This window comes from Rattus norvegicus, chromosome 17 (assembly GCF_021556685.1).
Source record: "Rattus norvegicus strain SHRSP/BbbUtx chromosome 17, alternate assembly SHRSP_T2T, whole genome shotgun sequence".
Taxonomy (NCBI): domain Eukaryota; kingdom Metazoa; phylum Chordata; class Mammalia; order Rodentia; family Muridae; genus Rattus; species Rattus norvegicus.
Genome location: NC_141550.1, coordinates 22916984 through 22940716, shown reverse-complemented (window position 1 = coordinate 22940716; position 23733 = coordinate 22916984). Strand labels below are relative to the sequence as shown.

The 23733-nt window shown below is 44.7% G+C and overlaps 1 protein-coding gene and 1 pseudogene across 5 annotated transcripts in view; both read right to left on the bottom strand.

The window, feature by feature from the left end:
• Nucleotides 1–13811: 13811 nt before the first annotated feature.
• Nucleotides 13812–14370, bottom strand: LOC148000070 (large ribosomal subunit protein uL6 pseudogene; annotated as a pseudogene).
• Nucleotides 14371–15239: 869 nt separating this feature from the next.
• The window catches only part of Adtrp (androgen-dependent TFPI-regulating protein), an 86526-nt gene continuing 78032 nt past the window's right edge, over nt 15240–23733 (bottom strand). For 3 of the 5 annotated variants that reach the window (XM_087591009.1, XM_087591011.1, XM_087591010.1), the window contains 2 exons: nt 20003–20154; nt 15376–15572 (listed from right to left, as the gene is read on the bottom strand). In XM_087591009.1, coding sequence (XP_087447135.1) covers nt 15538–15572; nt 20003–20154 — 187 coding nt within the window. In that variant the 3' untranslated portion in view covers nt 15376–15537. 5 annotated transcript variants of the gene reach the window in all.

The following is a 23733-nucleotide window of genomic DNA, read 5'->3' as shown; positions in this document are numbered from 1 at the left end:
ACTGTGCCTCAAAGTCACTCCTGCTGTGTCCCCAAAGAGGCCAGGTCACCAGTTCTGCTTTGGCATTGGCTGCTCAAGGCAGCTAGGATGCAGGCAGTGGCTTGAAGACTTAGTTGCTGCCTTTCCATGATGGTTAAATCAAGATTCTTAAACATCAGCGGGGAATTCCAGCTTTAGTTGCATATTAGAACTATCTAGAAGGGGGGGCTAAACACCTAGCATGGGGTTCATAGTTCAGACAAATTCAGAATCTCTGAACTGGGGTGGGGTGAAGGGAGCATCTGGGAAATTGTATTCCTGTAAGCTCCTTAGTGGCTGCTCAAATACAAGGAAAGTTGGATGGAAATCCATGGAACATGGCAGTCGTAACAGGGTAACAGACTGGGTCAGTTAGAAAGGGAAATACCTTAGTTGGCTCAAGGTTCTGGAGTCTGGGGAATCTAGAAATGTGGCATTGGTAACTGCTCTGCCTCTGGGGAGGACTCTACACACCATGTTAATAGAGCAGAGGCCATCAAATAGTCAATTCTGAGGCATGGAATCTTCAGTCTTCATCCTTCAGTAAAGTTACCATGCAGACCTCCCTCTCATGTCATCTAGCCTAATCACCTCGCAAAGGACTACTACCACTAACATGCAAATTTGGGGGTTCATTTTCTAACACATGAACTCTTGGGTGACACCCAAACCATAGCCACCCTTAGCAGCCCTCAGTGTTTCCTTTGCCAGGCTGTCTTCAGTGTCTGATGGGTACGTTGTTTTTCTTTGATGGTCTTACCCAGGTGCCCATACAAGAGTGCCTTGCTGAGCTGTTTCACTGCCCCTAACTCACTCGCTAACGTTCCTTGGGTTTAGAAAAGCAGGTGTTTCCACAGTGATACCATTTTTCTCTAAACCGGCATTCATCACATGTTGGCTTAAAAGATTTGAAAGAAAAACGTCTAATGTGTTGAAGACACAGAGGAAGGATTAGATTTTCCAGTCGTCATGAAGGAGACAGAAGCAGGATTTGTTAAGAAAATCATATGGTGTACAGGAAACAGCTCTGTCTGACATTTCTCTCTTGCGTAATTCTTCATTGAGAAAAATCCATCAACGTTACTGACCTTAAGCGGTGTTTTGCTACCAGATAATGATGTCAGTCTCTCTGTGCGATGGTGAATGAAGGTTCCAGAATGACAAACAGCAAATGTCCATTTAAATGGGGAGCACACTGTATGGGTTCTGAGTCATCACAGACCGATGGAAAGAGTTAAGAGCTCTTTTGGTATCTATGACTTCTAAATCCCCAGTCTCTCATTTATTAAGCCGAAATTATTCACTGTTGTCACCAGAACTTTTATGGTACAAGCCCGAGGCCTCACAACTCTAACAAGAAAAGCATCTCTGCTCACCCCTCAATGAGCCAACACAATAGCCTAATAGTCAAGAGCTGGGAAAGGCAGGGAATATATGGAGCGTGGCTCCTGGTTTCCACTATCTGGAAAACTGTCAATATGCTGACAGAAGTCTCTTCCAGGAAGACAAGCTCCCCTATGCCTGGCAGTAGAGCCCAGTCTTTTCTTCCCCCCTTTCCTTCTTCTGGGGGAAATTCCAATTCTGTGGGTCCACTGCTCAATAGTCTCCTATCTGAAGGGAGAAGGGCACCTGACTGGCGTCTTTCCTGCTGAGACGGTCATTGAGCTGAAGGGCATCCTCCGGCGCTCACAAACTCCCAGACCATCAGAAAGGGACCTTAGTGGGAACTAAGACCCTCGCCTATGTGATGTGCTGTGCATCCTGAAGTGAATTGCATTGGGCTTGGAGTAGACATTACATCCCTCCTACCACTGGGGTTTCTGTGAGAAAAGAGAGGCACATTTGGGTCCAGAGTCCAGATTCACTGTAAGGTGAGGGGGAAAAAAGTCACAAATAGTAAGGAAAGTGGAAGCAGGGATTATAGCATTGCTGTGATTAAACTAGGGCCACTAGGAGCCAGCAGAAGGAAGGAGTCTTCCTCATCATCTTCTAAGGGGACATATAGCTACTATGCTTGGCACGTAAGGCCATTGGCCCCTGCAACTGTGGGGCAATACACTTTCTTTTTTTTTTTTTTGGAGCGGGGGACCAAATCCAGGGCCTTGTATTTGCTAGGCAAGCACTCTACCACTGAGCTAAATCCCCAACCCCGGGAATACACTTTCATGGTGTTTAAGGTCACCAGCTAGTAGCATTTTGCTACAGTAACTATAAAGATCTAAAACAATTACCAACCATGCTCTTCTAAGGTATTGCGACCATAAGGCATTCATACTGTAAAGGTGATTAGATTTGGTAATGATAACATTTTAACTAAACATACATTGGGACTGTTTGATACTAATGGGTCTTTCATGAGTATCTCTGTGGCTCAGAGAAATGACAGGTGTTGAGTGCAGTGGAAGTGAGATGCAGCAGGGTGGTCAGTCAACAGCCAAGAGCGGCATCTCCACATCCCCACCCGTCAACCATGGAGGGAGACCATGAGTCATTTAGAGTTACCTGTTGTGGGTCCCTCTCTGGAGTTACACCTTCCATCTCTTCCTCAGGAGTTACACCTTCCATCTCTTCCTCAGGAGTTACACCTTCCATCTCTTCCTCAGGAGTTACACCTTCCATCTCTTCCTCAGGAGTTACACCTTCCATCTCTTCCTCAGGAGTTACACCTTCCATCTCTTCCTCAGGAGTTACACCTTCCATCTCTTCCTCAGGAGTTACACCTTCCATCTCTTCCTCAGCAAGTACCCAAAGCACCAGGGGTTGTGGAGGTCAGAAATTTCCACTAAGCTCAGCTTAAGAATCCTCTAAGTTGGGGCTGGGGATTTAGCTCAGTGGTAGAGCGCTTACCTAGGAAGCGCAAGGCCCTGGGTTCGATCCCCAGCTCCGAAAAAAAGAACCAAAAAAAAAAAAAAAAAAAAAAAAAAGAATCCTCTAAGTTCCTTTCATCATAGGACTTGGTCTTCTTCTAGCTACTGTTACAAATTCTAAAGTTTCATTTATTTAGCTATAACTCTCATCCCGAACCATAAAACAGAACATTCCAGAAATAAGCAACCTAGCTGCTAAGTTTTTTTTTTAAGATTTACTTATTTATTATAAATCTATAAGTACACTGTAGCTGTCTTCAGACACACCAGAAGAGGGCCTCAGATCTCATTACAGATAGTCGTGAGCCACCATGTGGTTGCTGGGATCTGAACTCAAGACCTCTAGAAGAGCAGTCAACGCTCTTAACCACGGAGCCATCTCTCCAGCCCCTAGTTGGCAGGTTTTTAATGACTTTTGTTACAGTCCATTTCTATAATTGTCCTGTTTTATTATTACTTATGATGGTTGCTCTCTTGCTGTATCTAATTTAATATACTTCCCCAGAGGTGTGCACACACAGGAGAAAACATAGTGTATATATTGGTTTGTAGTACCCTCAGGTGTTTCAGATATTTGCTGCAGGTCTTGGAATGTATTTCCCAAGAGAGAACTACTGTGCTGTTGGGTGAATAATTCTCGGTCTTATATGCCCAAGTTCTAGGTGGCTCCCTGGTAGACTGAGAGATTTCTGTATGGTTCAAAGCCATTTTGATGTGGTTCTTTCCTTCTTTTGATTTGATTATTACTCAGAAATACATCCTTCTGAGTTGGGGACAAAACCATGACGGTCTTGTGGCCCATGGCTCTCTTTAGCCTCTTCCTTTTCAGTGTGATGATGTATGGGGACAGTCAAAGGTCACAGTGGCAGAAGGCATCTTGCAGAGGCAAACAGCCATACAGTCTATTGTACAGCAAAGAAAATTCAATTTAACCAAGTGATTTTGTAATTTGGACAGGTTAAATTAGTACTATACATAAAATGACAGCATAATTGTCTTTGAGGTGTACACAGAAATTTCACACGAAAAAGCGTGTCTCGATTGTTCCCTCCCATCCCCTCGGGATCACATAGCAGATTCCTAGCCAGATAAAACTAACTCAGTATCAGCTAATTTCATCATTCAATACTTAACAAAATTTAGTGCTGAGTGCCAGCAAACCCCTGAAGTGAAATGGAATCTCTGTGCTCAGGTGGGCTGGGGCCCCAGCAGTCGGTCCTGAGGCTCTTGTGTGGAAGCTGTCAGGGAGAGACTGTCATCAGCTCAGAGGTACTGCAGTGGTAGAGCAGCTGCAAGTGTGAGATGGGGAACACAGGCTGTGTTCTGCCTCTCCTTTGGGGGCACTGGAGGAAATGATGTGAACATTCAACCCTGATACCAATGTCCCAGGGAGAGGACACCAAGTCTCTGAACAGCCATGAGATGCAGACAGCCACAGCCATAAGCATTTCACAATTATTTGTTGAATGAGAGAGTGAGAGAGTAGAGTGTCATATGACTCAATATTAAGTTGAACCCTATTATTACTATTATTATTAGATTACAAAATACATAATTTCCATAACACTGATTGGATTTGAAAATCCGTAATGGTTAGAGTTTAAATAACTTTATAAGAAGATAAAAGACTTGTGGGAAATAGAGGGACCTCTCACATATATTTTAAAATGAATAAAATTTTATGAAATTTTTCTCCCAGTTATGCACAGGCCTATGCACTTTGGTTGTATGTGTATTTCTTCTGAGGCCATGACCAAAAAGTTATTTCTGAGAGTGTAGTTTCAGTAAGATTGAATGATGTTGATTGAGAGGAAACTACTGGAGCGTGTGGGTTCTGCAGATGGACCAGGGCTGATGCCCTGTGAATCAATGAGCACGATACTTAAATCTGACTGGGTACCAAACATGTATGTCACACGTGCCATGCACGAGGTTCTATGCGTTGAAGGGGATTTGAGGATAAAGAAGATATCTCACTGCCCTTCCCCATAAGCACAGAGTTCATTATTCAAGTGTTGTTCCTGTTTTGTGGACCCCAAAAGACCACCAAGGAGCTGACTCTGATGCAATCATTCCTGGGTCTTTATTACAAGCTCCAGCTTTGGGCATACTGCCTTCCCAGACACAGCAGAAATGGAAGGTGAAGCCCTGAGCCTCTCAGCAGCACAAGGCTTATAGCAAATGGCAAGAAAATGAGGGGGTCCCTAGCCTGGCACACATCGGATTGAGGGGCTATTATGGAATTTTTTTGCCCTTTAAAGTAATTGACTGATGCTGGTAACCAAACCATAAATTTAACGTCTGCTTGGTGGTTGTTAGGAAGTAAAGTGTCAGGGGGGCAGGCTTGTCACCTGGAAATTAGTGCTAGGGGCCCGGCTTGTGGGTTACCCTTAGGTTCAGATCTCTAAGACGGGATCTGAACCCAAGATCTGGTCTCTCACAAGCACGTGAAGATCTCTGACTGATCAATAAAACAGATGTTTGTGGCAAAGTCCAGTGCTGCCTCTGGATCCGAAGGAGCCAATGGGATGCTTTATTCTGTCTCTCCTCTTTCCAAGAATGCTGATAACCCAACACCAGTTCTCGCTCCAGGCATGATGCAAGTGTAAATTCCTGCAATCTAAGTCAGACCTTCAAGATGGGAGGGGAGGGGGGACACGACTCCAAGACACTAAGACAGCTTTGTCTTTTCCATCTACACTTCGAAGGGAGTGCACCGTTCTTTCTGTTGGCCCATTAGCTGCCAAGACTCCCGGCCAACTCTGTTTTGAGTAATATAAATACTGTTCAGCAATCTTTTGGGGGAGGAGGGCACACATAGGACAGTTACGAACTCAAATCGTTTCTCCATAGAGTATGGAAGGCTTTATTCTTGCTAACAATTTTATTTTCTCTTCTCAACGTTAGCAAGATATATGGTCTGGCAATAAGAACAGAGGCCTTTTATCCTCAACTCCTCTCGAATCAGACCATGCGTGGGGCAGATTGATGAGATTGTAAAAAAGTGTTTGATGCCTCCCAAAAACAAACAGGAGCCAATCTGATGCAACTCTTTATTTTATTCAAGCTAGTTCAGGCCCCCCAATGCACCACCATCACGCACATGGTTTTGGAGCCCCGAATATTTATCAGGGCAAGAATTCATAGTAAGCAATAAATAGGGGGTAAGTGTGCGAGCATCTAATTGGAAAGCTACTGTGGCCTCTAACATCATTGGCTGGTGCTGGGAGTCATATCATAAACTTAATCTCTGCTCCCCTCTGCATTGGTGGTTGTTAGGCAGAGGGTAGGCTATAATCTGGGGGTGCAGGTATGTCAGGAGGAATAACCTGGAGACCCTGGTCTTGTTGAGGGTGTAACCTGGAAATGCTAGTCTTGTTGGGGATTAGCCTACAGACTGGGGCTAGACTCGGGTTTTGTGGGGGGGGGGCAACTTGGAAACTAATGCCAGGTACCAGTCTGTTAGTTTACCTGAGTTCAAACTTAGGTCAGGGTCTCTAAAATGGAGTCTGGACTTAAAAGATTCGGCCTCTCAAGATCAGGCTGGAAACGATGCAGTTGAATTCCACCAAAGCCTTAACGTAGCACATTCTTTAGGAAGAAGCCACCTACAGTAAAATGAGCTTGTGTGTGTGTGTGTGTGTGTGTGTGTGTGTGTGTGTGTGTGTAAGCTGGCCATTCTTCATCCTTTGAGAAGGGTCTGTCACTGAACCTACAAAATCCTCCTGTTTTCTTGTCCCCTGGACCCCTCTGGGCTGTGATTCTAGCCACACTTGGGCTGCTCCACATCAATTTTCTATACAGGTTCTAGGGATCTAAATTCAGGTCCTAGTGTCTGTATAACAGGCACATAACTGACTGAAGCATTTCTCCAGCCCAATTCTTATGGAAAAAGGATGTGTCTTTGATGTTCCTTTTCTGTCTCTTTTTAAGGAATCTTGCACTCTACAGGATCGTCTGGGTAACCAAGGTGATCTAGTTGTTCTACAGGCAATTCTGTTGTGTAGCAGTTTGCTCTGAATTTAAATGCCAAGAAGTTCTAAATTGAGGAAGGCTCATTAAGACTGAGGGAGTAAAGAAAACTCAAAAGGCTAAGGAATTCCTGAAATTTACAAGATCTATGGTGCCTTTCCTCAAAATTACATAAGCAGTAAGGACTGCTAGGGACAGGGACTTGGTCACCTTATCCCACTGTCTGCATGTCATTCAGGGAGCTCTAGAGTTGTAGCTGTCATGAGTTGTTGTTCCTGCTGGGGTGGGCTTTTCTGTGACAAAGCTGCCTTTGAGATACCTATGTTGCTGTAGGCTCTCCTTTACCCATGCTCCTGTAAGTAACCTCAATAAATTCATTAGTTCACTAAGTTAGACCTATGTGGAAATCGTCAATTGACCACTGACTTGAAAGGAAGTCTTTCTGGATGTCACCAATGATGGGTATTTGAGATAATGGTCTGTAAAGTCAGAAAGTAGTCTCAGCTTTTGAGGAAGAGTTAGATAAAGAAGACGAGATGAAGAAACTCTGTGTAACCCTAAATCTGTTTATATGCCCAGTGTTTTATACAACTAAGGGAGGACAAAGGCAGACATGGCAGTGCCTTAGGCATTTGCAATCAGCAGAGAAGGATGGGTTCTTGGAGACCAGGTATTTGGACCCAGCATTTAATGATTACTAATCATGATACGTGTAAATATATATGTCTAACATCTGAGAGAGGGTCTTACTATGTAGCCATGGCTGGCCTGAACTCTCTATATAGACCATGCTGACCTTGAATTCACAGAGATCTGCCTACTAGACCTCTAGTGTGGGATTAAAGGGGTATGCAAGATATTATAATCCTATTTCCTCTAATCTTGGAAGGTATTACAATCTTATCTGCACAGACAAGGAATAAAGATGCAGAAAAGCAATGCTTTTTGTCTTTAGCTCTAATAAAGACTGTGATCATGGAGTCAGAATTTAAGGTTAGTTCTTGTCAGTGTCTGAGGTATTGTTTTCAGTATCCTACCCTAGTGAGGTAACAAACACCAAGTGGGCATGTACAGAGTGGGTACTCAGAGGATCAGAAGCCCTAGGGCGTTGGTCAAAAAAGGTTTTTCTGCTTTGTGGAGAGCTTGGGGATGGCCCTCTGAGAGATCAATGGTAGTGCCAGATAGATTATCTAAAGTGAAAGCCTAGGAAGAGACAACTGGAGGCCAGAGGCTAAAGAGAAGGTGGTCGGTGGGGTGGCCATGACCAAACACCAAACAAAAACAACCGTCAGGGAGGAAGGCTTTCTTTTGTCTTATAGTCTAAAAGGATACACAATTCATCAGTGCAGCCAAGTGGGCACGAGAGAGTGTGGTCCACCTTCAATTAGGAAACCAATTTCCAACAGGAAGTGGGAACAGACCATCAAACCCAAATACCCCAACACACTCCCAGCCCCGACCCACCCCCAGTTCCCAGTCCCGTGACGTGACTCACTTCCTCCAGGAAGCCCCCAAGTACAGGTTTCATAACCTTCCAAAACAGAACCAGGTAACTGGGGACCAAGTGTTCGAATCCATGAGCTTATGGGGGCATTTCACAGACAAACCAAAACAAAAATGGTCCCTGTGGACTTCCTTGGATTTCTTCCCTGCTACCCTGTCAGAGGGAGTCAAGTGCAGGACAAGTCTCCTTAAAGGGACAGAAGTAATTCAGCTCTGCTCTCCCCACCTCCAGTCTTCAGTGGGGTGGGCGTTCATTCCTTGCCTCTTGGTCTGGGGTCTTTCCTCAGAAATCCCTGTCTCTAGGGCCTGAGGGAGGCCCTGGAGCCAGGTGGCTGTCCCTTCCCAGATTTAGAATCCTGGCCAGCTTCAATTTACATAACAAAGCTTAATCCACAGTAACAGGAGCTGCAAGGCAGGTTCTTTCTCTCTCTCTCTCTCTCTCTCTCTCTCTCTCTCTCTCTCTCTCTCTCTCTCTCTCTCTCTCTCTCTCTCTCTCTCTCTCTCTTTTCCTCTCCAAGACACCGAAACCTTTATTTTCTCTGTACACCACAAACCGGTGCTGTTAAATAATATTGGATAATTGCACCTGTCGTACCTCCCATATTGTGCCGAGGAAAAATAATTGCTGGTTTTCTGCTTTGCCGTTTAGCTGTGACTCCGTCATTTGACTCGGAGCATGTCATTTTCTCCCATTTTAGACTGTGTACAGTCAAACTGTGTGAAAGGCCTCACAGATAGGGGCCCCGCGTGTGTGAGTGGGCGCGAGCCTCATTCAACACTGATTTCTAATTTATACAGCATTGAAAATTTGCAGCTATAAATAAACAGCTGACTGGCTTAGCTGCCTACTCAAAATCCTTTATTAAAAAAAAAAAAAGCCACCACCAACTACATGCAGAAGAAAAATCAGGCTGCCTGACTATGGAATAATTGGGTTTCTCATTCTCTGGGGCTGGGAAGGAGGCTGATATATACTGGGTTGGGACTGCGGCTCAGAGCTTTGGGATTTTAAGGCGCCCCTGGCATCCACAATTTTCCCTTAGCCCTACTCACACTCCCCATGTACACCTCAACGTGTTTGAGGATTACTGTATACGAAACTGGCTTCCTGTTATAACAAATACTTCAAAGGAGTAGTAGGTGCTGAGTTGCTTAAAACAGCTTGTGGAACGTGTGACCCTTTGGAAGGAAGAGGGGGGCGGGTATGTTACCTTAGACGCCAAGACAAGCATTTACTCAAATGCAGAACTGGTTTTATTTTGTGAGAGTGACCAGGGAATGGTAGCTTGGGTATGAGCCAATCAGGTGCGGGGTTAGGGACGAGGAGCCAATGAGGTGCAGGGCTAGGGAAAAAGAGCCAATCAGGCACGGGATTAGGGATGAGGAGCCAATCAGCTGTGGGGTTAGAGGTGAGGAGCCAATCAGGTGCAGTGTTAGGGAAAAAGAGCCAATCAGACACGGGACTAGGGATGAGGAGCCAATCAGTCGTGGGGTCAGATATGAGGAGCCAATCAGGTACGGGGTTAAGGATGAGAAGCCAATCAGCTCTGGGGTTAGGGATGAGGAGCCGTTGTTCCTCTCCCAAACAGCCAGGATAAGGGTCTCCAACTACTGTGGGGACACTTGACCACCTTATCCTGTCTATCATTGCCAGAAGGGGTCAGTTTTCTTAACAGGATTGGCATTTTGCTCTGCCACAAAAAAGGAAGAAAGTGGGCTGAGGAATGAGGTACCTGAGTGAACTCGGACCTGTTATTCACCCCCAACCCCCTCTGGATCCAGAAGTCTACAGGAAACAGGCTCTCTGGGCCCAACAGGTTAAGGGCATCTCTGGCCAACTCTGGTAGCTCGTAGGTAGCTTAAAAAAAGATCCTGGGGTGTGGAGGGCTGTGTTGGGGGGAGGGATGTTTACACTATGGAAAGGAGCCAACATCATGAATCAGGAGGTTAATTTGTTGTTGGTCATTAAACATTTACCAGCACACCACTATCAGGAGGTCAGTTTGACTCATTGTAAAATGGGACCCGATCGATTTTCCACATACATAGTATTTTGAGGCTAAAATGGGAGTGATTAGGAATTTCACTATTCAAATATGACTGCTGGCACCATTTGGCTCCTGTTACCATATTCTAACCACCAAGGGCCCTAACATAGCATTGCAGGTAGCAAATGCTATATGTCTTTTCATGAATGTTTAATCAGTGTTCATTAGAAGTGTCTTGTTGCCCGTAATTTAACTACGCCAGCTCCAAGAAGCACCTGTCTGCTGATTTTATGCATGTGCCCAGTGGGACACCCAGCTGAGGTATTTCTGGTGTCAGAACAGAACTGCACAGCGGCCAGCCACGCTGCCATCCACGTTTAATTTGGTGCCAGGACAGTAAAGCCACAAATAGAAATGGGCTCAACTGACAGAGGAATGTATTATGCCTGTGAGAAGGCAGCAGCAGCAGCAGCGCAGGTCATCTTCAGGGTGTGGAAAATTTGGGCGATCCCCTGTGAGGTGCATATTTGGGGAGTTTCCAGCCTGGCAACTGCTCCTGGGCCTCTACAGAGACCTGGTGCCCCAGGCAGTTAAGAACAGCAGCAGGTGCGAGCAGGAGGCGGAGCTTTCATTTCAAGGAAAAAAAAAAAAAACCCCACTGGAGGTTCATATCCCCACCTTCGTGAAAAGAAAGAAAAAAATGAAACAAGATTCTTGGTACTTGCCCCCGCCTGGTAGTCTCCCCTTGGGACGTGTCCTCAAAATATCAGACAATTCCACTCTTTTTTTCTTCCGGAGCTGAGGACAGAACCCAGCGCCTTGGACTTGCTAGGCAAGCGTTCTACCACTGAGCTAAATCCCCAACCCCAATTCCACTCTTCTATACTTTCATAACCTTTTAAGGGATTTTCTGGTGTCCCCTTGTACCCAGCCTCCACTATATGATGTTAGGTCGGAAGCCAAAGTACGTCCCACCTTGGTGCCCGCTCCCAACCCATGTGAGCACAGAGGACCCAATCATATGTTCCCACCACCAGACACTGATCATTGCATTTTCAGAAAGTGACCCTAGGAGGACTGTGGCAGATAAGTACCCATGGCTAGAAATGTCAGCAGTTAAACTGGGCAGAGTGGCGAGAACAATTGTGGTAGGAGATGGGTTGCGGGCAGGGAAAACGCCCACAGACTTCGGTAATGATGACAGGAAGAAAGCTCTGGGAACGGAATGGAAAGGGAGAAGCCAACATCTGTTCAGGAGGGCTCTCTCCTCCCAGTGTGAAGGCAACACACAAGGTGGTAACCGTGACTTAAAATGAAGCGATCACCAAGGAGACGGCTCAGTGGTTAAGAACATATACTTCGCTTGCAAAGGACTGGAGTTCAGTTTGCAGTACCGAAGGCACGTGGCTCACAACCACCTCTAACCCTAACTCCAGAGGAGTTCAAGTCCTCTTCAGGCCACTTATGTGCCTTTGAGCAAGTTAGTGCATGTGTGCGTGCATGCCTGTGTATACATGATTCTAAAAACCAAAAAAAAAAAAAAAAAAAAAAAAGAGAACCTGAGAAAATTCACATCTTACTATCCACAATAAAGAAAGACCAGAAGGAGGAGGGACAAGTAGGGGCTATGACAGTTGGGAGGTGGGGAGTGTTGTGGACTAAGCCCTCAGTCTTTGGTACCAGACATGAGCTAAAGCAAAATGCCATTTTAAAAAAATTACGAGGCAGCTTTAGAGTCAAAGATCCCTCCCTGCATGACTCATCTGGGAAGTGTCACAGATCTACTGTGACCTGGCCTTCAGGACACCTATACAGAAGAGTTGCATGAAGCAGAAACATTATCTTAGCTGTGGTCTGTATAGAGACAAGCCTCAGTCCACTCATATATGGCCTGGTACAGAGGTGGCCCCAGCACCCACAAACCCAAAAGAGACAATACAGATGGAGGCCTGCCCTCCTGAGGGGTCTCACAGAGACAGGCTTGGCACGTGTTTTTTGATGGGCTATTGCTGTAATTTCATGTGAGCCTCTCTGTCACTTGTGGCTACTCCTGAATATGATAGCCCTTTTTACTCATGTCTTAGGGCTTCTATTGTTGTGAGAAAACAGCATGACCAAAAGCAACTTGGGGAGTAAAGGGTGTATTTTCCTTAAACTTTCAGGAAACAATTCGTTACAGAGGGAAGTTGGGATACAGCTCTTCCTCTCCATGGCTTGCTCAACCTTCCTTATACAGCCCAAGATTACCTATCCAGGCTGACACCACCCACAACAGTTGTGTCCTCCCATATGAGTCCTCAGTTAAGACAATGCTCTGTAGACTTGCCTACAGGCCAGTCTTATGGAAGTATTTTCCCAGGTAAGATTCCCTCTTGTTGGAAATGTATAGGTTTGTATAAAAAAAAATGACAAAAAAAACCCAAAACAACTGACACAGCAGAGAATGAAATCTGACGCCTGAAGCTCGGGGCTGATGACGTAACTACTGCGCGTCTGGAGGAGGACCTGCACTGTGGTGCTCGCAGAGCCCACTCCCACTAAAGCAAGAATAGCTATTTCCCCTTAAAGAATATGGGTGGTCCAACCAAGCGCTTTAATCCCGCGTGTGCAAACCCTAACCCAGAAATACAAGAAACCTGAAAAATAAATCTTTATCGAAATGCAGTTTCAGTCACTCATAAAGAGAGAAATGGCATCCTTTGCTGGAAAGCGGACGTACCCAGAGATCATCAAACTAAGGGAAACAAGCCGAACTCAGAAAGACAGATGTGGATTTTCTCCTATGTGGATCCTAGATTATATACAGACACACGGAACCGTGGTGGGGGTGGTGAGGGTGGAGGGGGGAGATGAAGTCAGAAGGGGAGCTGGCGGGGGTGGGGAGAAATGTGATGTTCTCGGGAAGGAAATATGGTTAAAATGCATGATCTCTTAAAAGGGATTATTTTTATAAGACCCTGTTCTCCGTAAAAACACGTATACAGCAGTGACAAAGCTGGGCCTAAAAGCCACCAGGGAAAGGAAAGGCTTCGTGAGCTCTTGAGAGTCACCTGGTCAGCCAAGGAGCTCCTCAGCACCCTCACAGTTACCCTTCTTCCCAGCTAAAGTCCTGTCTGCATATGGCATACACACTGACTTCCCGATAACTTACCCATGCCTCTCTGCAAACCAGTATCCAAATGAGAGCCATATGACACCCCCTTATTCCACATTAGTCAGTAATTCCCACCCCAAATGTTTGCTCAGGAGAGAGTGGGACTTCCCACCACTTGTCATAAATTATTCTCACTGTCCCAGAGACTTTGCTGCCATTTTTTTATTAGTCGTTATTATAAAGTTAGCTGCCACCAGGTTATATTTCTGTACACTTTTTTTTTCAATATATAAGTCTTTTATTGTTCCCAAAGAGCCCAAATTGTACTTGTGATCAGGATCTTGTTTCTGGAGCTAGGAAACTGAGGTCTCACTTGTCCAGCTGCTGCACGGTTCCCTTCTCAGACACACAGATGCCATCCACAAACTTTCTGTTATCTTTGTTTCTAACTGTTGTGGCTCGCTGAATCGGAGCCCCTGAATTTGAAACATGCTCAATATCATTTCCTTCAAGGATTAACTCATCCTTCTGGGCTTGAGAGACAGAATAAGCAACACCTGTCCTCATCTGAACCCTGCAGATATATTCTTCACCCAAGAAATTTCAGATTTCAACCAAAGATCCATTCTCCTGAATAATGACGCTGATAGGGAAGTGAGCATCCACAGACCTCATCTTGTAACGGAGGCCCAGTGTCACACCTTTGATCGTGTTCTGAACACGACTGAGGTGGTTCTGACAGTGGCTAGTTCCTTCCTGTTACCCCACCATCGTCAACACGGAGCCTTTCCTTTTGCTGTCCAAGAAGACTCAGCTTTACACTGATGTGATTGAAATCCCTCCTCAGAGTTCCCCTGGGCCCCTTCAGAGTGATGTCCACATTTTCTGGAATGATGTCGACAGTCTGATTGCTGAGAATGGTCTTCATTCTCGCAGTAGATGGGGCAAAGAGAGCTTCTGTACACTTCTAAATCAAGGGAAAATAGGTCAGAAATCAATGAAAACAACTTAGCTTATTAAAAATACATACTTATTTTTAGAGAAGTGGGGATTATTGAAAAACTGCCCAGTGTTGGGTATTAGGTGATCTGGGAGAAGAAGTCACTCTTCATTGTGAAAACAACTTTTTGTTTTTATTTACACTTCAAATGTTATCCCTTTCCCGGTTTCCTGTCCATGAGCCCCCTATCCCTTCTTCTATAAGGGTGTTCCTCCTCCCCAACCATCCCTGCTTCCTACCTCCCCACCCTGACATTCCCCTACACTGGGGGGTCCAGCTTTGGCAGGACCAAGGGCTTCTCCTTCCATTGGTGCCCAACAAGGCTGTCCTCTGCTACATGTGCAGCTGGAGTCATGGGTCTGTCCATGTGTAGTTTTTGGGTAGTGGTTTAGTCCCTGGGAGCTCTGGTTGGTTGGTATTATTGTTCTTATGGGGTTGCAAGCCCCTTCAGCTCCTTCAACTCTTTCTCTAATTCCTCCATCGGGGACCCAGTTCTCAGTTCAATGGTTGGCTGCTAGCATTCGCCTCTGACAACAACTTTTTTAATAATTATTTTTGGTCTTCTAAAGACAGGGTCTTACTCTGCAGCCCAGGCCAACCTTGAACTCATGATCTTCGTGATTTAGCCTCCAGTGTGCTGGGAATGCCCTGTGTGCACCGCTATTCCAGCTTGACAATGATTTTGATGTATGTAGCATGTCATCTGGGCCTTCCCCATAGCCCTTTGAACGTAAAGTGATTTTAATGTCTCTAGGTTCCTGTCCCCACACCCATTCTCTAAACGGTCCAGCAGCAAGTTTAAAATAAGCTTATTTAGCCTTTATTTTAGCCAGAAACAAAATCTCCCATGGAGGTCAGACAAACATAACAGATTCTGACATGTGAAGAATTATTGGTCAGTCTTTTAGAAAACCAGGAGATCCCAAGCCAAGCTCCCTTCATGCTCTTTATTAAAACTATGCAACATTCTCCATCCTTTTTATCTCCCCAAGCAATTCCACCCTGGTCCAAAAAGAAATAAGAAGAAGGAGAATAATAGAAATTGGACCAGTTCTTAAGTTTCTTCTTCCATGTTTCTTGGAAAACAGTGTGTAGTCAATTCTTCTTCATCCGTGGCTTCACTGTGGCACCTGTACAGACAGACACAGAGACACCTCAAATAGGTTTCCCTAATAGGTATTCTTGAGTGGGTTGAGATTCACCCAGATGGGGCAGTAAGAAGTCAAAAACACCTTTTCACAAGGAGAGAATAACTCTGATAAACAGCCACCACTGCTCCAGAGAGAAGAAGCAAGCTAGTCTCCTCCCGTGTGTGTGTGTGTGTGTGTGTGTGTGTGTGTGTGTGTGTGTGTGTGTGTGTGGTTAGCCAGATACTCAGTAATGCTATCAATCTGCAGGGCATTCTCAAATCAGCCTTCCGCCCCCTCCTGCAGTTGTTGCTCCTTTGGAAGAGCACGGTGTACTGTATACATCCAAGGGAATATGCAGAGACTTTGCAGATGGAGATAAAGAGATTGCATCAAGATAGAGAGGAAATAGAAAATGAAAGTCTGCCCTAATCAGGGTCTTCCATGGCATCTCCCAAATCAGTTTACATCAGTATTGGCACAGGATTGGTATCAAGCACATAATAGGCTCATTCTTCTGTAGAAACTATAGTATGGGGGCTGGAGAGATGGCTCAGTGGTTAAGAGCACTGACTGCTGCTCTTCCAGAGGTCCTGAGTTCAATTCCTGGCAACCATATAGCGGCTCATAACATCTGTAATGGAATCCAATGCCCTCTTCTGGTGTGTCTGAAGACAGCGACAGTGTACTCACATACATAAAATAAATAAATATATCTTTTAAAGAAAAAGAAACTAAATATAGTATGGCATTCCTAGAATGGGTTCCACTTAGCCAACATCTAAGTTGGCATTTCCATATTTCACGATCACCAATGTTGGCACAAGCTTTGAAGTTGATAACCTCTCTGTAGCTCATTAGCCACAGTGCCTGTCGCTAATTGCTATCACTTCTACCTTGAATTTTTTCCCCTTCAGCTCTCAGTCTCTTCCTCTCTGTGGGACTCAGAGCTATGCTAGGTGTGGTCTGCAGTGTTCCATGCTCTAGATCCCAGAATGGCAGCAGATAGCAGGAGAGTAGGCAGACGGCCTACAGAATGGGAGATGAGCATGGCCAGCTATGCTTCAGTTGGGGGTTAATATCTCACATACATAAAGAACTCAGAAGCTTAAACTCCCCCAAACAAAGCTATCAATTCAAAAGTAGGATAATGAACTAAATAGTTCAGAAAAGAGGAAACATAGTCAATAAATAGTTTAAAAGTTGCTCAATACCCTTAGCCATCAAGGAAAGACAAAAGAAAATTCCATTTTATCTCAGCCAGCATGGCTATGATCAAGGAAACAAGCAACAACAAATGCTGTTTAGAATGTTATGGGGAAGAACCCTTGTTCACTTCTAATGGGAATATGAACTGGGGTCACCACTATGAACATCTGTATGGAGGTTTCTTAAGAACAGCAAAACAATTCTTAAAATGTAACTACCATATGACCCCCTTGTACCACTTCTGGGCATATAAAGAGAGACTATATTACTATATTCTACCATAAAAATATTTGGGCATTCATCCATGCTGATTGTCATTCTAATCACAAATTGGCAGATGGTTGCATTTAGATTCAGCAGCAGCAGATGAATGGATATCGAAAGTGAGGCTAAACACTCAATGGAAAGCTCCTCAGCTGTGAAATGACCAGAAAATACGTGGATCTGTAAATTATAGTGAGTGACCCACACTCAAGAGAGACAAACACAAGTTTTCATATGTAGATCCTAGTTTCTAATTTTTATACATGTGTGTATAACAAGGGGGTTGTTTGAAGAAGCAATACCAGTGTGGAGGGAGGGAGAGGAAGATGATGAGAAAACACAAAGATAGGAACTGAGTCAGAGAGAATCTGCATGCTTTGAGGACTGGCTGGGGCTTTCTGTTGTAAGCTGGAGGAGCCCTTAAAGTATGTGCAGAAAGGAAGGGTATAAATTCACATGAGTGATTCTCTGGGGCTCCCAGTCATTTAAAAGCATTCACTGCCAATGGAATGCTGCGGGATCTAGTTTCCCTTCTGATACTTTTCCCAGCTCTGAGACAGTAGCTTGGGCTGGCTCTCGAACTTGTGACCGATCTTCCTGCCTCAGCCTCTCTATCAGGAGCACTATAGACGTGTGTCAACCATCACCTCCCCTCACTGCCTTTTCTCCCTAATCATTTGGCTCTTTGCAATAAACAATAATTTGTTCAGGATGTAACTGCTATTCTATTCTGATCCAAGGAGACTTTGCATCTGGGTTTCATCTCATGAATGTGGAGCTGGAGGGGAGACACGTCATTGGCTGTCCTAATCTCTGCCCTGCACACTACGCGCATGCTCTTGGTATGAGTGTGCTTGTTTGCTCATGTTAGCTAACTTGCTCATTGAGACCCGACTGTGAGAAAAACAGGACACAAAGCACAGCAGTGGGGCCTGGTAGGAACTCGCTGTCCTGGGGATTTGAAGGATGATAAAGGCAGTGAGATTTTGTTTTGTTAAAAATGTATTTGTTATTTTTATTTATGTGCAAGTCTGTCTGTGTAACTTTATGTACACCATGGGTGGGCAAATACTCTCAGAGGCCAGAGGGTGTCAGATTCCCAAGAATTTTGGAGTGATGCTTCATGTTTTAATTCAAGATGCTCAACATTCGCTCTTGTGCAGAAATAATGTAAAACATCAATCATCCTCAAACTCAACACAAGTGACTTAAAAATCTACTGTTCTCGATCATCTCTAAGTGACTTCATTTTCTCTGTATTTCTACCCGCTGGACTTCAAGCAGATTACTTCTCCTCTTTTTCCTTCCCTTTCTCCCTCCTCTTTCCCCCTTTTTTTTTAAATACAAATTTTGAAAATCATCAGAAATCTTAACCCAGTGTGGGAGCACATGTTAGCACTATGGAGACAGAGGCAGGAGGGTCTCTGTAAGTTTGAGGCCAGCCTTGTCTACAGAGTGCTGTACAGGACAGCCAGGGCTGTATAGAAAAACAGTCTTGAAAAAAAACCCAATAAATGAATGAAGGAAGATAGATAAACAGACAGACAGACAGACAGACAGACAGACAGATGATAGATAGATAGGTAGAAAAATAGATGATAGGTATCTTTACCCAGAAATTCAAGGACCCCTACCTAACTCATTAGAATTAGATACCAGTACTTTTAAAATCCCAATCCCCACTCCCACACCCCAGTGAATTCCCTGGGATTGGAATCTTGGGTTTGAAATATTGGTTTTAAGAGGTTTTTGTTGTTGTTTGAGTTAGTTTTGTTTCCTTGTTTGGAGCATCTCATTTTAACTGTTTACTTTTACAGAAAACACTCCCTTTAAGAGTTTCATAAACTAAATGTTCCAAGAGAAGTAAGTGTGACAAATCTCCGAGGTCTTCCCTGCCCCCCAGAAGTAACTCACTCTGGGCCCCTGGGAACTGCCCGCTTGTTGCATCCACAAATTTATGCTTTGCATGAATTCAGAGAATGGGCGGGAGATGCTATTTCTGTTTTGATGGAGCAGTGTGGCTGATGGCTGAATGGTAGGTGAGACTGTAGAGATTCTTCGCCTTATATACGAACCAGGGTGGAATTTCTGCATGCTCCCTTGCAGAACTGACCCATAAGATATCACCCCCAAATCCTAGGAATGTTGCACCACGATTGTTTCAGAATGTCTTTGCTCCCCTTAATAGCCATTTGTCGCCTACTTCTGTGTCTGGCCTTTGCCTGTCACACAAAGCCTTTGGAATGGATTAACTTGGCAGATTACTGGCTTCCACTCTCCCCCAAGCTAAGAGTCATCAGATAATATCTGAAACTGATGGCAGAGTTTTTCCTATTTTGCCGTAGCCCACGGGCTCACCCACCTGCTGTCCTCACCAAAGCCTCAGTATTTGGTTAAATGTAATGGTTTGTGATTGCCCTTTGTTCTGTGACTCTGTAAGTTCCCGTGACTTCAGTAGAGGAGGAGTATATGTCATTCCGGGCTACCTGAGTCCATGGTTCTGGGTTCATGCTCGCTCATATTTGGCACAGGATAAGCTATGTCTTGTAGTTTAGAATGAAAGTCATGCTTTTCTGGCCAAAAGGAAGTCTATTTTAACAGTTTATGTCCCTCGAAGCCCCCATTGGGGTGAGCAAAGACCCTTATAGGATTTTCCCTCTCCTGCTGGAAGGGTTATCACTTTGCTCTTTGGGTCCTAAAGCTGTAAAGAAGATTTGGTATTTGAGTTAAATGAGATGTTATTTGAAGGAAGAGAGGAAACACATAGAATTCTCTGAGGAAATGCCAATGTGTACCCGGATTTTGTTTTGCCTGTGTTCATAGGATCCACTTGAGCCCTGTGACCAAAGGTACCTAGTAGTGGGACTGAGTTTGGACTGAGTTTTCCTTTGGTTTGGGGGAAGAGTAGAGAACCAGTAAGAAGACTCTCTGTGGGCTGTGGAAAAGAGAGAAGCACTGACCCCATTTCCAGTGATTGATCTTCTCTCCAAACAGGTAGAGGCTGGCACTCAGGATGTAACTGGCTGAGAAGAAGAGAATAATACCCAGCGGGCTGAGGGAGGCAAACACGGGGTACACCCAGTTTCCGGTCTGAACGTAGCGCCAAAGGATCCTGCATGAACAAGAGGTCAAGATGATTGTTAGTATCATGGAAGCCAGGAGCTGCTTTCACCTCAGATTCCATGGGATACCAGAAGACAGCAGGTGAAAAGCAAGCACGGGGACTGTTTGTGAACATCTTCCCACAGATCTATAGGGAGTCAGTCATCTTCCGGCACCATTCGTTGTTTTAATAAGTCATCTTGCTTCGTGGAATGAGGGATATTTCTCCCTATCTAATACTCTGTGACCCATCTTGGTGAATGGATAGAAGCCCCCAACATATCATCAGCAAAGAAGGGTATGAGAGTATATGACGGGACTGTTGCTTTCTTTGAGATGGCCGAGAGATCAGATCTGTGAAGAAGCTAAAGATCTGTCCTGAAGCTAAAGTAATGATGTGTGTTGCTGTTGGTTTTGGTACCTAAGAGGACAGTGGCGGCTCTTCTCGGCTCTCCAAGCTTTGTTGACACAGGAGGGGAAGAGGTGGTGGTGCCTCATAGCCCTCAGAGGGGATGCCTGAAGGTGGTGTGTTATCCCTGACCAGCTCAGGAGTTCTTAGGGACCAAGCACTAGGTAGGAATGGATGAATAGGTAGGAAGGTTCACAACTCACTCACATGAGGATAGAATGTAAGTTGTTTCTGTGAGCCAAAGGAAAGAAAAGAAATGCTGGGAGAGAAGCCATGATGTCTAAGTGAAGCCTAAAAGAATGCACTATGCTGGAAACTAACAGTACTGAAGATGCCCAAGTGTGGGATAACTTAAAGCCCAGAATATGTGTTAAGGGACGATGCCACCTTGGTGACAGCTTACAGTTGTTAAGTGTGTTCAATCTGGAAGAGTATTCTGTTAGTTAAATGTTCAGTCTGCCACTTATTAACTGCATTACCCACAGCAGCTTATCAACTCTGCTGGTGTAGACTTGGGTGGGTGGGGTCCAAACACACACACCTCATCAGGCTGCTGTAAGAATTACTGGAGTGAAACATGTGTTTGTTACTGGTGTTATGTCACGTGTAAGATACGTAAGGTAGTAGTGCCTGGCATGTAGGAGTTTAACAAGAGTTCCTAAAGAGGCCATGTTCACAGAGTGACGGGCCAGCAGAGTTCTCTCGTAAGAGGGAAGATAGGTTGGGCCTGAGAAACAGAACCCCAGTGTGGCTACTGGAATTCAGACAGAAACAGAAAGCTTTGTGCTTAAGTAAGCTTTCAGAAACCTGGATGGAATCTCTAACATTTCAAGCACACTCAGTTTGGTAAGAGTTTGGAGGACAAGGATTAATTGTTGGGACCAGGCCTAGGGTGGGGCAAAGAGGAATATGGAGTCTGGAATTCACAGTCTCATCTCTATGCATCAAAGGCTACTGTCATCAGTGTAGAAGGGCTGTCAATAGGAGGCCAGAAAATGTGTGCAAATCATATGCATAGTAATTGGCTAACATTTAGAATATATAAATAATGTGCCAAATTCAAAAACACTCCCCAAAAAACTTGATTAGAAATAAATGATTGACTCAGATAGACATTCCACAAAGAACAGACTCAAGTAACAGGACCGCATCAAAAGATGTCAGGTGTCCCTAATATCTAGAGAACGCAGATCACGATTGTGAGCTATCACATGCCATTACACAGATTGTCTCCTATTAAAATAAAAACCTCAAACAAATCAAACCAGCCAACGTGTTTGTGAGGACATAGAGAAATTGGATCCCTTCTCTGTCATCAGCTAGCAAAACCATATGGAAGTTTTTCAGCGAGTTAAGAAAGGTTATCACCCGCCTTCTGCTGCTGAGTTGGTTATACAGTCAAAGACTTGAAATCAGGGACCCAGCAATATCTGTACGTGAGGGCTTGTAGCCCAGTGGTGGAGAGAATCCATTGATGTGAACAGAGGAATAAAACATGACTTAAGAAAGAAAAAACATTTGAACCTAGGTTATAACACATGTGTAAGCTTTGAAGGTGCTATGGTATGAAAAGGACCTATATAATTCCAATTATAAGAGGAGGCTATGGTGTCAGAGCCATAGAGACAGAAAGGTCGATGGTAAGTGTGAGGGGTGGGCAGAGAAGGGATGGGGAGATATTGAGTGGGATCAGAGTTGTGAGGGGGACCGTGCTGATGGATGTGTAATGTGAATTACTTAATGCCACGGAAGTACGCGCTTTCAATAAATAAAATGGTCAATTTTACCCTATGTTTATTTTGTCACATTTAAAAAACCATTTTAGGGCCACTGTGATAGTCACTTTTATGTCAACTTGACATAAGTCAGAGTCATTTTTTTTCCTTTAGAGTCATTTTTGAAGAGGAAACCTCAATAAAGAAAATGCCCCCTGATTCCCCCACTGAATCGGTCTGTAGACAAGTCTGTGATGCATTTTCTTGATTGATGATTGATGTGGTCGAGCCCAGCTCGCTGTGGGTGGTGCCGCCCCTAGGCAGGTGGTCCTGGTTCTATAGGAAGCAGGCGATGAGAAAACCACGGGCAAGCAATTTAGTAAGTAGCATTCCACCACATGGCTTCTGCCTTCCTTCCCACCTTCAGGCTCCTGCCCTGTTTGACTTCCTGCCTCGACTTCCCTCTGTGAGACGGTGACCTGGGAGTAGTAAGCTGAAACAAACCCTTGTTTTGATCGTGGTCTGTAAATGGATTTTAATAAACTCTATTAGTTACTAAAATGACCCGGCCAGACCCCCCAATAACGGAGGCAGAGTCCTATGGATTATTAAATCAGCTCTTGCACAATTACTGGGGGGATTACCCCTAAATCTATTTTTCTTATATTTTTGGTTGTGAGCCTAGCCTTTAACGGCTGAGCCATTTCTCCAGCCCTAAATCTATTTTTCTAATCACTAGATTGTCTGCTTCCTGGCTGTCTTACCCAAGTACTTGCTATTTGAATCTTGCTCCGGCTGCTTCTGCTCCTACAGTCCGTCCCTGGGGGTTGGGGGTGATTTCAGTTGGGCACATGCTCCTGCTTCATCAGGAGACCTCCTGTTGTCTCCATCTTCCTCTCCCTTCACTCTCCTTTCTCCTTCTTCTCTCTCCTTTCTCTTTGTGGTTCCTACCACAAATTCTCCACAGTAATTGGCTGTAGCCACCTTTATTTAACCAATAGTTTAAGTTTACAAAGCATCACTTGATGTACCTGAGAATCTTCTAGTCGAGGGACAGCCAGACTTGGGGGGCCAGCATTTGGCCTTAGACTACATAGCAGCACCAACTGGGCTGCTGACCCCCAACCGTGGAGTTTCATTAAAGCGACATAAACCCTAAGTAAGATGGACAGCATCGGTCTTCAGGTCAAGGAAATGTAGATTTGGTGTTTGGTCCCTAGTCCTGCCCTGCTGGGATCACTAGTCTCCCAAAACTGCCCAGCTAGTCCTTCTACATGGATACTGTTGTGACTGTAACAAAATTAACATCAGTATCATCATTATAGTTGACAGTAGGATGAAGATGTGCAGGGCAGTGATGCATTGTGGGCTTTTCACAGTGCTTCCTGCCTGCGTGGCTATCTTGTGGTACAGATCAGCGTAGGAACAAGGGGCAGAAAACAAATATCCCCCAAACAGGAATGGA